A 15,090-nucleotide genomic window follows, 5' to 3' on the forward strand; every position below is an offset into this window, starting at 1 on the left:
CACTTAATTGTTTTTATAATAATCTATATCATCATACATTTCTACAATTCTAATAGACACTTTTAATGTTTTTTTTTCTGTTTGGCAACAGAATCAAACATTTGTTGGCTCACACTTATCAGAGAAACTATCTGGCTGTCTCTGTGCACCTGCTATAATTTATTCAATTTAACTTGTTTAAAAAATGAAATGTCTAAATATCTTAGCTAACAGCCAAAAGTTTGGATATACCTACCCATAGAAAAGTGTCCCCATTTTCAATGATATCCCTATTAGGCAAAACTATGAAATAATGCATAAAATATTATATATTATTAATTATAACACCAAAAGTGTCAATTATTTTTTACACTATTTTCTCCTAAATATAGGTCCTATTCCACCCACTAACTAGCATTTCGCAGTTGTCAGAAGAAAATCTTGTATCTCCAAAATGAGAACTTTACAGGAGAAGGACAAAACCTACTTTGCCTTCAATGTAAGTCAATGGAACCAGAATTTTTCCCAAGTCATTCTGGGTCATTTCTTTTAGTCCGTTCATCATGAAATTTACACACAATCTAAAAGGCAAAAGGCAGTTTCAAATTATGCTAAAAACTGAAAAACATCAAAAAAGGAGATGGAGAACAAGGTTTTCTTCTAACAACAGTGATATACTAGCCAGCTTATGCTTCTTCCAAGATGCAGAAATCAAAACATCTTTTGATCCATCTTTTGACAGCTCAACACATTTTAACAGTCCCACCCACCCAGAAACAGTAAGGGCAATTATGATGGACTGCTGGACATGGATGGTTGTAGCATCAATAGGGAGAGATCAAACCTGTGATTGACCAACGATACGGTAAAAAAATATGTTCAGTTTAAGGATTTTCCTTTGTCTTAGTATCACTGATTCTTGGTGTTATCCCAAGCAGCTTTTTGAGGAACCACCTGAGATGCTTTTCCAACAGAACTGAAGAAGATCCATGAATATTGAGATCTTGTTTTGCCTTGGAAATACATTCCTACAATGGCATGAACTTTTTTATCCCATCCCAATTCTGGCTTCCTGAAGTAGCTCCTACCTAGCATAATCCGGCACCAAAGTTGGGAACCACAGATTTAGAACACACATTATATCAAATGCACCCATTCTTTTGAATGATCCTGTAGGTAAATAACAGCAAAATATGGACTAATCTGTCAATATCCCTTAGCAGTGAAGTTTAGGTCACTGTATAGCAAACTCAGCTTCTAAACACTCACCGGACTTCCCCCGGGTCCTCTGTGACCAGCACGTCCGTCTTGCAGCTGGCGATAGGGTTGATGGACAGCTCAACGGGAGGCACCACAAAGCTCTTGCTGACCGGCAGCCAAAGGCCTTGGCCCAGGCTGTAGGATGACCTGCAGGAACAGCAACAACAGCAGCTCATCAGGGAGTGAACTGAGATTGCCAACCTTAACAAGACAGCTGCTTATTAGCAGGAACCCATAATGACCAGAAAAGGCTTGGACATTTATTTATTTATTTTTTCTTTGTCAAAGCGAAATCTGTCGTGAGAGCATAAACAGTCTGAGGGAGGATTTGCATTACAGTCCAAAGCTGAAATAGCTGATATGTAGATTGAGACTAATGAGGAACTGTAGCTCACTTTGTTTAGAGATGATACATAACATTGTTAACTTCTGTAGAACTAGGCCAGTTGGAAACCACCATGCTGCACCAGATATTCTAACAGGGCAAACTTTTACACAAAGTCAATGTGATTTGAAAGGAAAGTTTTTCAGCTTATCCAATCTAGCAACAGTAACTCTAGTCTTGCTGTGCCAGACATGATCTTGTGACAAGAATACATGTCAACTTGTAAAACATCACAACTTGTTAAAGCTTTGATGCAGGATTGAGACACTAACAAGGGTATGTTCCCTCTAGAACTTGTCGGAAAAACTTCTAGTTTTTTTTTTTAGTACAACTTATAACATAAGAAAAACAAGCTAGCTGATAAAATCTTGTTTTTAGATAATGTTTATTTTGCAAAATGAGTATGCAAGGAAGCTTATTCCCTTTAGTTTAATCAGAGATTTGCTCGATGCTTTAGGTCAGTTTTACAAAACCACATCAAACATGTTATTTGAAGACAGTAACTGAGGTTTCATGTTATCTAATGATAAACTATAGTCCAGTTTACCGGAATTAAATACCTGTTTAAATACAATTTTCTTGTAATTCTGATTTTGTTCTCTGCTCAGATTTTATATCTATGTGCTAGACTTGAAATTCTGTATATATGAGATACGATAGACTTGTCTGTCAGACAAAATTAATCAGCATACAATCATCCCCTACTTTGAGCTCTGCCTTCACAAGGCATCAGTTTATTCCCACCTTAATAAATACATATTCCCACCCATTCACTATTAGTTGTTGTGAGATGTTCTTGATAATGTGTCTAGCACCATAAGACTACAGTAGCTATGAAAGAGCTCACTTGAAGGTGAAAATGTGTAGGCCAATTAGCCTGAAAATCTCTGAAGTCTAAGGCATTCAGCAAGAGTGTCCTTTATCCCTTCTTCTATTGGCCAGACTTGATTTTCGCTCACATTCTGTCTAAATAAGGAAATCTCATTTTGTGAATAACCCTAGAATGGATTATTCAGTTATTCAGGTAAGTGAAAAGCCTGTCCAATGCATGGACAGGTGAGATATGTTCCTTTCAATCTACATATTTTGGCTCAAGTTATTGTAAACATCTTTTATGTCAGCTATGACAGCAGTTTGAAATGTAATCATATGCATAAAAGAAAGTAGATTGAATAACTACACAAGCAAATTGGTAATTTTACAATTAGTAAAACTGGTCATTGTTTACAGCTACATAACATTGATATCAATATGCATACACTCCTAATAACATCTGTCATATGCTGTCATGAGTCATGACAAAATTTGTTCAGTAAACGATAATATTACTGGTAATTGTCATGGTGGATAACACAATGTTTGGTAACACTTTATTGCAGGGTCCTGGTCATAAGGCTTTATGCCACCTACATCAGCTTGTAATGACAACTGACATAATGCCACATAAATGTTTATAAATGATTATTCCATAAGGTGTTATTAATTATAAAAGTTACATTTGCCAGTTTTGCTATGTAAAGTGATCTTTATAACATGACACCTATTGGAATAAGTGTTTATGAACATTTATGTACAGTTATGTCAGTTGTCATGACAAGCTTATGAACAGTAATCTCCAGTAAAGTGTTATCTAATATTTTATGTCACTACAGCTCAAACCATGTGGTGATTTTGCTGATAAAACTTTTTTTTTTTTTAATTTAAGCAAAACCAGACCAAGAAAAGCCTTTCAAACGTATTCAGAATGAAATGTGCATTGAAGCCAAGAACATTCTTCCTGTCATAGAAGTGACAATATGAAGGTTAAGCCTCGTATCTGAGCCAGGTATTTTATGTAATTCCTTGTATAACTGAGGGTTGACAATCACAGACAACACATGAATCATCAGACAGACCACCCAGGATGCAATGCAGTGCATCAAGAAAAATGTCAACAAGGCTGTTGGCTGCCCTCTCGTGATTCTTTCTTTATAACTAAGGCCCATAAGGCATTTGCACCCTCCACGTCTCGCCACAGGCGTACCGTAATCACCCAGCTGACTGCTATTTACTTTGTGTTTACTTTCATTGAAGTTGTGCGCTAACTGCTCAGTGACATTCTTGATAAAGCACTTAATGTTGTCTCCAGTGAACGGATCATTAGCTCACTGAAATTAATCTACTTACTAACGAAAGAGGAATATTAAGTGGATATCCTTCGCTTGGAGTTTTACAAATCAGTTGCTGCAAATCTAACTTTCTTGAATGTCACCCTGATTTTTTTTTTTTTTTGGCTAACTGATGACAAGCTGCTAATTAGCATACGGTTGTGTAAAAGAATAGAGCCAATCTGTAACATTCAAAACAGAGGTCAAGGAATTTTTAGGAGAGGATGTGCTAACACACTGAAAAAGTGCATTGAGTTGACTCGGTTCAAACGTGTCCATCATCCCAACACGAATGAATGATCTTTGTTCCTCAGTGCAACTATTTTGAAATTAAGCAGTAATAAAGATAGTAGAATGATTCTTTATGTAGAGTTATTGTTACACTGAAGGGCAGCAAATGAAAGCTACAAGGCACCTACGTATGTCATTTATATCTACTGCCAAACCTATAGAAAAAAAATGGTGACACTTTACTGTAGGGTTCTTTTTACAAGGCTACATGACACCTACAAAAGCTCATCATGACAAGTGACACAATCCTGCATAAATGTTTATAAATGCTTATTCCAGTAGGCATTATTTGTCATAAAGGCTACTTTAGGGTTATGTTGGCTGTCATGAGCTTATGTAGGTACCATGTAGCCTTATGAACAGAGCCCTACAGTAAAGTGTTACCAACGATTTTTAAAGGGTTATTCGATATCAGTTTACATAAAGGCAGCATTTATGAATGCAATAAGACTTTAGGGGGAAAAAATATATATTGAATGGAAATTGAATATATATATATATATATATATATATATATATATATATATATATATATATATATATATATATATAGGGAAAGTTTAGGTAAGCACTTAGGAAAGTTAAGGACTGATTGATCTATCTAAACTGAAATGTTCGCATTATTTATGTTTGAAAGTAGATGAAGGGAAAATTGAGACTTTTACATTTTTATGGGTAATACTTTATTTGGAGTGGCCCTTTGTAGATGATTCCTAAACTCTTATCAGATTATCAGCAACACATCAACAACATATCAGTAAAGTAGCAGTAGTGAAGCATATGAATTCACTGAAGCAAATATTCTGTAGTTGTTCTGTCGATACATTACTTACATTAAGTAGATGTGTTGTTAATATGTTATAATATATAACCTTACCAAACCTTACCCAATACCTAACTCTAACCTAATCCCTAGGCCCTAATCCTTGTCCTGACCTTAATCTCAACCCAAAACTTAATCCTGACCCTTGTATGTCTTTGACGTTATGGAAAGTGTTCTAAGCATTTGTTTCATCTTAATTAAGTGATACTTTTTAAATCCCACAAACTGGGAAATTCCACCTCTACATTTAACCCATCCGTGAAGTGAAACACCACATACACACTAGTGAGCACACACACACACTAGGGGGCAGTGAGCACACTTGCCTGGAGCGGTGGGCAGCCCAATCCACGGCGCCCGGGGAGCAATTGGGGGTTAGGTGTCTTGCTCAAGGACACCTCAGTCATGGACTGTCGGCACTGGGGATCGAACCGGCAACCCTCCGGTCACAGGGCCAGTTCCCTAACCTCCAGCCCACGACTGCCCCCATCTAAAAGGACCACTCAAAATAAAGTGTCACCTTTTCATGATTTGTGAATGGCCTAGAGGTTAGGCAACCCGCCCTGTGACTGGAAGGTCATTGGTTCGAACCCCAGAGCCAACATTGCATTATTGAGGTGCCCTTGAGCAAGGCACCTAACCCCCAACTGCTCCCCGGATGCTGCGGTTAGGGCTGCCCACCCCTCTGGGCAAGTGTGCTCGCTGACCCCTAGTGTGTGTGTGTGTGTGTGTGTTCACTAGTGTGTATGTGGTGTTTCACTGCACAGATAGGTAAAATGTGGAGGTGAAATTTCCCCATTATGGGTCTCTTAATCTTAATCTCTTAATATTAGCATAGCAAAACAATGACAACAACTCTAGACTTCTAGAAAACACCTTGTCCATCAGCTATCAGCCTTGGTTCTTATAAAGCTGCACCACTATGTGGACCCAGTCTCTGACCTATGATAAAGACAAGTACACAGTGAATCACCTCAGATCAATACACACTTCCACTCATAAATAACACACCTATGGTCCAGCTCATCAGCTGACACTAGAAGGGCCATCGATTGGCTCCTTCTCCAAACCATCAATCAACTCTAGACTGGCTGCATTAAATGATTGTGTCGTCAGCTGGTAGAGAGTGATGACAGTCTGAGTAAGTAAGGTGACAGAAGAAGGGTGGTGTCACTTTGAAGTAGGCCATATTGGCTGGTTTTTGTAGCTTGGCGAAGACGCAGAAAATAAACAGCATTCTGTAGACTTTGAGCTTTGAAAGCTGAGAAACGTTTACCTCATGAGCTTTGTAAATTCGCTAATTAAACAGTGATGGACGGTTAATTGGCAAGGCAAGAAATTATAATTACTATATGTAATGATTATGGCACGCTCCAACCTCGGTTGTGCAATCAGTCAGAACAGACGGATTGAGTTAATTAAGCTACGCAAGTGCGTTCATAATAGTTAAGTCTTCACATAAGGCAGCGTTCACACAGTATAATCCAATTATTAACCAAAATTGCTCAGAAACACCTTCACAGTCAGTGCGTCCAAGCTGACTACTGCACAATCCATGCTTATTCGTGTGCTATTAATAAGTAAGTACTATGTAGTACACTATTCTTTAGCTTATACAGTAAATGTGGGAAGTTATTATAGCTTTAAAAAGTTGGTGACCAGTATTATGATTGCACATTAGAGGTCTATTTTGGTGCACAGTATGAAAAAATTCACAGCACTGCAAAATTGCATTGAAAATAATTTTCAAAATCCCTGAGAAAAGAAAGCAAACCTGTGTTCTTCTAACTGCATATTTCTAACCCACATTCTTTATAGCTGAAATATGATTTTATATTCATTCTTTTGTGTTTATTTTGTGTGAAATGTGAAACTTTTATATTGGCAAAAACTCATGGTATTAGTTTTAAAAACATATTTAAAGCTGATGATAATCGTGATACAGTATAATAACACTATGGACGTTTTCCTATTTAAATGCCCCAGCAATATCCATAATTTATAACTTAATTTATTTACAGTTTCCTGATGAATAGGCCAAAAAAAGTGGTCCAAAATACTTGATTATATCTCTTTTTGCTAACTCATACGTAAATTAGAACTTATTTTTAATCACTTCTGTAAAGTTAATTTTATGGGACAGGAATGTTTGAGAAAACTACTTAGAGGTGGATTTTAGAATCAGCTGGAATTAGAAAGAAGGAAAACACAATGATTAAGGCATCCCACAACCTTGGTAGTGTAATCAGAGAGAGCTGATAAACTAAATTACATAAGCAATGGAAAAGCATTCGTAATTCCAACGTTATCACTTTTACATTACTTTTTGAATGGATGCTCTGCCTCTATTATTCTGTCGACTTCGTATGAAATTAACTGAGAAGTTATGCTTCTTTTCCACTGTATTAGGTCTATCCACATAGCTTAAACATACACCACTGTACACAACTTTGAGTCTTATCAATTATACTTCAACATTGTGGACTGACAACAGAATATGAACTGATGGTTCATGCATTAGGTTTTTGGAAACCAAGTTATGAGGTGGTAAAAAACAAGTTTTATCAAATAATAGTAATTTATGTATAGTATAAAAGTAATCTCTCATCACAAGATCACTTCAAACAGCTATTTGCTCAGAGAGATATGGTCACTTCCACTGCGAGGCCTTCTGGACATTAATGTTACTGGAAGGCCTTTTTGCTATACAGCTTTCATAGACATCATGGAATCATCTACAGCTCTGTTCGTCATGGAAAATGTCTCGTTTTGCAGCTTTGATCAACCTTAGAAAACTATAGATTATTTTAATTATTGTATACATCTGCCACAAGATGGGTTTCATATTAATAAAAATAGAGATTACAAATTTTTGATCTGAAATATTAACTGATTGTCCAATTTTTAAAAAAAGTTAAGTGATACTTTTTTAATCCCACAACCAGGGAAATTCCATCTCCACATTTAACCCATCCGTGAAGTGAAACGCCACGTACACACTAGTGAGCACACACACACTAGGGGGCAGTGAGCACACTTGCCCGGAGCGGTGGGCAGCCCAATCCACGGCACCCGGGGAGCAATTGGGGGTTAGGTGTCTTGCTCAAGGACGCCTCAGTCATGGACTGTTGGTGCTGGGGATCGAGCCAGCAACCTTCTGGTCACAGGGCCAGGTCCCTAACCTCCAACCCACAACTGCCCTTCATATAAACACCCACCATATAAATGTTTTAAATGTTTTTATAGGTTTACAGCAGGAGACCCCTGCCTTAAGTGTGGTTTTAAGGAGTGGTTGCAATAAACAGTTTGAAGACTGATGTGTAAAATTGGTTACTCCATTTAATCTCCTCAATTTACCAGCAGTTTACTTGCTCTTACTCATCTATCAATGAGAAGGGACAACTAAGGTGGGGTACATCTAGGGTGGGTATATCTAATAAACTGGCAGCTCTGTCTACACTCTTTATTTTATTTATTTTTTGAGGTCATCAACTTCTAAATTTAGCACTCAGCACTGGACTTTCCAAAGAAATCAATTCCCTGCAAGGCTCATGAAAAGCCCACCGAGCTGCTGTTAAATCCAGCCTCCAGTCACCGTGGCCCTTGCCCTGCATTGGAAATGTCAGGAAGGATGCGTCCATCAAGAAGGCATGCCGTCAAAAGGCCTGGCACTGAAAGCTCCTGAAAAAGCCCTGAGCCAGAACATCGCCCGAGGCCAGAGTGGTCCTGGAGCCCCCCTTCGATTGCCCCGGGGATTTTGTCTGGCCTTGCTCTGCTCAGAAAACTGCATTTGGAAGGACACCCTGTCTGAAATGGAGTCTGTTGGGCTGTGACGTGTGTCTGGGGAGCGTGTCTCAGTGCACACCTGCTCATGCGTTCGGACAGTGGACTGCTCACCTGAAGATCCTCTCTGGTGCCTGCTCCCCTGTGACCAGGTCGTAACCCCTCTCCAGGTTTGAGTATGGCCACGGCCTGCAGGACCCAAGCAGGGACATGCAAAAATTAAGAAATAAGAATAAGAAATAAAATTGAATCAAATTAATAAAATAAAGCAACTGTTAAGTAAGTAATATTGTTGGTAAACATTATATCAGAACAATATGTCATTGTTAGATGCCATGTATTTAAAAAAAGTGTCATTAATATGTAACTGAAGCATAATTTGGGGCTTTTTAATGTAGGAGGTCATACAAAGTAGAGCAGAAAACAATATAAATGAAAAGTGGATGGCTAATAGAGGGTTTTTTGCTGGAGGAGCTTAATCAGTGATTACTAATAACAGCAACACTTTAACCCTTTAAATAGCCAAGAATGACTGGCCAATCCAAGTTTTCACCACACACTTCCATCTAAGAATAGCTCAGCTAGTTTGCATTGTAGCCTGTGTAGTTATTGAATAATAAGCCTTAATATGTAACAAGCCTGAGATTTTAAAGGTTTATTTGATGTACTACAATTAATAATCAATTACCTACTACACGGCATGTGATACAATCCATAAATAAGTCATGACAGATATCATTCACTGTCATGAGCTGTCAGTGTGTCATTACTATTGGGATGAACCTTGCAGCTCTACTTCTGCTGTTATTATTTTTACTCATTTCTTACATTTTGAGAACACAAGCTGCCATGTACTGTGTGGTAAAACCTCATGTTGAATCAATGTCAAGTTGCTTCTTTGTTGATAAGAGGTTTTGTCCAACAGTGCCAGTTTTTGCATGGTTTTGTCAATGAATGCATTCAAATGGTCATGTAAACACCGTACTCCGATCTAGAAATCGAATTAAATCTTATAGAGAGATCTTTTTTTAAGCTCAGTAATCAGATTTCTCAGCCCATGTCAATTCTTACTCTGATTTCTTTCTGATTTCTCAGTCTGTGCAGGTGCGAAAACAGACAGCGGTACTGGATATTTTTTTAAATATTGTATCAGCATCAGTGAACAGGTTCATAAACATATCAGGTAGCAACACAATCTTCTATTAGTGCCCTTTGAGCTGCGTCACCGTTGTGGACTGTTTTCCTCCAGTCTTCAGGAGATCTGCCAGGAGGAAAGCCCAAGACCTGTGGTGGCATTTTATTGACTCAGCTGCGTCCTGGCCAGGTTAATTAACATGCACAGCCAGAGTCAGAGAGGGTAGTAACACTTCACTGGGCTTACGGAGAGGTGATGAAGCTTATTTTCTCATCTCTCTCGCTTTCCCTCTCTCTCTCTCTCTCTCTCTCTCACTCTCTCTCTCTCTCTCTCTCTCTCTCTCTCTCTCTCTCTCTCTCTCTCTCTCTTCCAATTAACTCCCTCTCTTTACACATTCCCCTTCTCTCTCCTGCTTCTCTTCATTTCTCTTTTCTTGCTTTCTCTCATTCTCTCATTATTGTCTGTTTTTCTCTCCCTTTTACATTTTTTTCTCTCTTCTTCTCTGTTTAATTTTTGTTTATTTAGAATCTTTTATACTTACTCTCCCTACACTCTCTCCCTCCTTTCTCTCTCTCTCTCTCTCTGTGTGTGTGTGTGTGTGTGATGGAGTTTTACCCTTCATTGCGGCCCCAGTCAGTGCGGACACAGAGGTGTTTGTGTTCTGGGTCAGGAGAGTAACCCTCCAAACAGCCACATTCACCTGTAAAGGGCAGAGAGAGAGAGAGAGAGAGAGAGAGAGAGAGACAGAAAGAAAGAAAGAAAGAAAGAGAAATGGAGAGAGAGGTCAAGATGTATTGACAAAGACAGAAGAGAAAGAGATGGCACATGAGAGAGAAAGAGGGAAAGAGCGACAGCAAGAGAAGGAAAAGAGGAAAAAAGAGAAAGAGGAGAGGGAGGTGTAGAGGTAGAGAGTGAGGGAGAGAGAGAAAGAAAAAGAGAGAAAGAGGGAGCAAGAAAGTAGAAAAAAGAACGAGAGAGAGAGGCAGAGAGAGTGAGACAAAGGAGAGAAAGAAAGGGCGATAGGAAAAAAGAGAGAGAGAGAAAGAGAAAGAGAGCGAGAGACAGAAAGAAAGAAAGAAAGAAAGAAAGAAAGAAAGAAAGAGAAATGGAGAGAGAGGTCAAGATGTATTGACAAAGACAGAAGAGAAAGAGATGGCACATGAGAGAGAAAGATGGAAAGAGCGACAGCAAGAGAAGGAAAAGAGGAAAAAAGAGAAAGAGGAGAGGGAGGTATAGAGGTAGAGAGTGAGGGAGAGAGAGAAAGAAAAAGAGAGAAAGAGGGAGCAAGAAAGTAGAAAAAAGAATGAGAGAGAGAGGCAGAGAGAGACAAAGGAGAGAAAGAAAGGGCCATAGGAAAAGAGAGAGAGAGAGAGAGAGAGAAAGAGAGAGAGAGAGAGAGAGAGAGAAAGAGAGAGAGAGAGAGAGAGAAAGAGAGAGAGAGAGAGAGAGAGAGAGAGAGAGAGAGAGAGACAGAGAGACCGACATTTATTTATCTGACTGACAAATAAATTCCCAGTGTGTTTTACCCTCAAACTACCCCCCCATCCCCATCTGTCACACAGAGCACTCCAATCCAATAAACCCTCGGCACAATCATCTTAACCCTTTAAACACACTCAGCTTTCTCCTTCACACTGACCTCCCCATCTACTCCACGGTATACAGTAACAGTACCTAAATCATAGTGTTGTTGCTTATGTTACACATTTATTAGAAACACAATATAAAATGGGCCCGAAAAGGCTGTTATAACCATTAAGATCCCCTTAATAATAAGTCGTAACAGTATGTCGTTAGTAGTTACACTGTAACTACACTGTACACATTTATTCACCTGTAACTACAGTTATCACAGACATCTAATGCCAATTTCCAGTTCCCCTGTTTTGTAAATCAATTATCTTTTGATGTTATTGTTCTGTATGAAACTTTCTTTTACATTTGTTTTTACATTTTCCACATATTTGTTATTGAAACAAATGAGAAAAAAAAATAAGCCGCGAAACTGTGAACACAGCATGTGAACCAAATATTCATGACTGTGTAATTTCTTAAGGTTATAGTTAATAAACATTGTTCTTCAAAGGTTCTTTTGAAAAGAAAATGGAACCATGAACATTAGAAGAACCCTTCATATTATAAAAAAAAATTCAGATTGATGATGAATGTGCTATATATATGGCTCTATATAGAACATTTTTGGAAAGTGTTTTGCGTAGTACCAAAAAGGGTTCTTTCATGATAAAAAACCTTGACACTGTAGCTATAGAGGAACCCTTTTCGGTGCTGCAAAGAACCATTTACAGCACATTCTCCATCAATCTGAAAAAGCAATTAACAGTGCAAATAATGCTAGAATCATGAAAGGGATTCTTTGAGCATTGATGGAACTATGTAGAACCAGGTTTTAAACTGAGGAACCCTTGAAAAAAAACATCTTATTCAAAAGTGCATGATTAAGGGTTCCTTGCATTGAGAAAGGGTTCTTCAGATTTATGTAGAGAAGGTTTACGCTGGTTCTACACAGAACTTTTTTGAAAATGGTTTTATGAAGCAGCAAAAAGGGTTCTTCTTTTATAACAAGCTTGACATTGGAGCAACAGAAGAACCATTTTTGGTGCTTTACAGAACCCTTTCCAAAAAGGTGCTACGTAGAACCATATACAGCACATTTCACATCAATCTGAAGAACCATTTCATAATGCGAAGAATCCTTTAATCATGCATTTATGGTGCGATGTACAACCAGTTTGAAAACCGAGGAACCTTTGAAGAACCATCTTTTACAAAACTGCATGATTAAAGTGTTCTTTGCATTGCTGAAAGTGTGCTGTATGGTCCCTCATAGAACATTTCTGAAAAGCGTAATATATAGGGTTCTCCGACTGTTACAGCCTTGACATTGTAACAACAGAAGAACCACTTTTGTTGCTATATCGGACCATTTTCAAAGGTTCTGCAGCACATTGTCCATCAATTTGAGGAATCATTTTCAAAGCAATGAACCGTTTGATCATTAAAAGGGTTCTTTGAGTAGCTCTTCCATTTTCTTTGCTGAAGAACCCTTAAAGAACAGTAGCTTTTAAGAATGTATGTAACTATAAATGCATAAACGTAGTTAAATAGTTGTCACTGTCACTGATCATAACTGCAGGTCTCTAACGGTCACTCTCACCATGACCTCATCAGTTATTCTAGAGACTTGTGCCCCTTAAAGACTTTCAGCTGAGAAACTGGTCATCTCAGCCACACTGGCAAGGTCACAGTCAGACCTCTGAGTGTGTGGAATGAGGTGATCCGTGAATGCCGCCACACAAGCAACAGCCCACTTGTCAAAGAAACCCCCCAGAGAAAGCCCCCTGTACAGCTGGAGAGGGTCTGTTTAGACAATGACAGAGGGGGGTGTGGAAGAGGTGAAAGCTGGAGGTAAGACGGCTTTGTATGTGACTCTGTTATGAAGTTGAACTTTCATTCAGTAGGAAATATCATGGTGTGTGAATGTGCGGCGAGCATGGCTGGATGCAGATAGCGGTTATTTTCCCTCAGCTGAAAACACTCTGGATCCACAAGATCCTAGAAAAAAATTGCCCCCGAATCATCTTATGCCAAAACAACGGCTGCTCGCACGAAATTGACATTCCGCGAAATCACAGGCTGAGTCAACGTCAGCCATACAAGGCCCAACAAACATGGTTTCAGGGGTGAATAGGACACATTCTGCCGGAATGACATGAGGAAAAATAACGTATGAGCCTGAACACGACATGTGCCATTGGTGTTCTTACGCAACAGTCGGATCAACCTTGGTTTATTTCATTTATACTCAAAGCTACTCATTTGGCCAAAGAAGCACCACCGATGAGACTGCAAGTGTTTTTTATTTTATTTTTTATACTCATTAAACTTTTAAAGTGATTAAGCTGTTAGTTATTGTTTCATTTGCATTATTCTGTTCTTATTAGTTTTCACATTGACAAGTTGTTTTACCTGTTTTACGGTTTTCATTTACCCTTTTTTCATCTTATTTATTAAGTAACTCTATTGTAATTTTAATGGTTTGTAATTTTTTTTATTATTACTTTTATTTACTACCACAATAAAGGTACTAAAGTGTCACAGTCGCTGTACCCCTTCTTTCACTGGGGCAGGGAACATAACTGTACCATATCAGGGAACATAACTGTACCATAATACATTGAAATGATGTTTTCTATGTTGCATTGTCTCCACACACCCCATCTCGTATCCAGGCTTTCTATTTTATAGCTCTGTTTTAAAACATTAGGTTATGAATTAAGTTACTGTGTAACCTTGGGTGTGTAGCATTCGCCATAATTACATTATGACAAGCAGTCCAACGTTGCAAACTTGTTCCATTAACTAAGCCTTAACTTCTTCTTCTTCTTCTTTCGGCTGCTCCCTTTAGGGGTCGCCACAGCGGATCATCTGCCTCCATCTTGCCCTATCCACTGCCTCCTCTACTTTCACACCAACCATCTCCATGTCCACCTTCACTACATCCATAAACCTTCTCTGAGGTCTACCTCTTCTCCTTCTACCTGGCAGCTCCATCTCCAACATTCTTTGCCCAATATATCCACTATTCCTCCTCAACACGTCCAAACCACCTCAACCTGGCCTCTCTGGCTTTATCTCCAAACTGCTCCACCTTCACTGTCCCTCTGATCTGCTCATTTCAAATCTTGTCCATCCTGGTCACTCCCAACGAAAATCTCAGCATCTTCATCTCCGCCACCTCCAGCTCAGCCTTAACTAAGCCTTAACTAATGTTAAGCTAATGATAATCTTAATTATCCACAATTGCTTTGTTCAGTAGGAAAAATGGTATGTGCTTCTAGAAAAAATTGCCTTCAATACACTATCTTGTTTTTAAAATTTCTAAATTTGTCCACTCATCTACTTCTGATGATGGAACAATGTCTAGCATATGAAACGATGTTGCTACTATATCACAAAATTGGAGAAGCATACGTCCATTTAAACACTTCAATCAGAACAGACCAGTCCAATTGAGGACATTCGGAATATGATTCCTATCCGACTGAATGAGGTGGGTAATCCTGTAAATAATCTGATAAATAGAAGAATAATAGCCGTGTTAACGCCTGCATCTGATTACATTCCCTATCGGAAAGTTTAAGTCTCTTCTGCATGTGCGTTGCATCATAGCAGAAGTTTATAATGTTCAACATGGCGGAGCAGAAACTGGCCTGCGGAGGTGTCAAAGTTAATCCTTTGATCTTTAAAAGACGGTGGAGGGATGGAT

At 38.7% G+C, this 15,090-nt stretch overlaps 1 protein-coding gene across 2 annotated transcripts in view; it reads right to left on the reverse strand.

Annotated features, from left to right (window-relative positions):
• The window catches only part of LOC108442885 (astrotactin-2), a 759,455-nt gene that overhangs the window by 298,315 nt on the left and 446,050 nt on the right, over positions 1–15,090 (reverse strand). For both annotated transcript variants that reach the window (XM_037533175.1, XM_037533174.1), the window contains exons 8-10: positions 10,419–10,503; positions 8,783–8,857; positions 1,249–1,386 (exon numbers count right to left, since the gene is read on the reverse strand). In XM_037533175.1, coding sequence (XP_037389072.1) covers positions 1,249–1,386; positions 8,783–8,857; positions 10,419–10,503 — 298 coding nt within the window. The remainder of the gene's footprint in view (positions 1–1,248; positions 1,387–8,782; positions 8,858–10,418; positions 10,504–15,090) is intronic.

Source organism: Pygocentrus nattereri, chromosome 23 (genome assembly GCF_015220715.1).
Source record: "Pygocentrus nattereri isolate fPygNat1 chromosome 23, fPygNat1.pri, whole genome shotgun sequence".
NCBI lineage: Eukaryota > Metazoa > Chordata > Actinopteri > Characiformes > Serrasalmidae > Pygocentrus > Pygocentrus nattereri.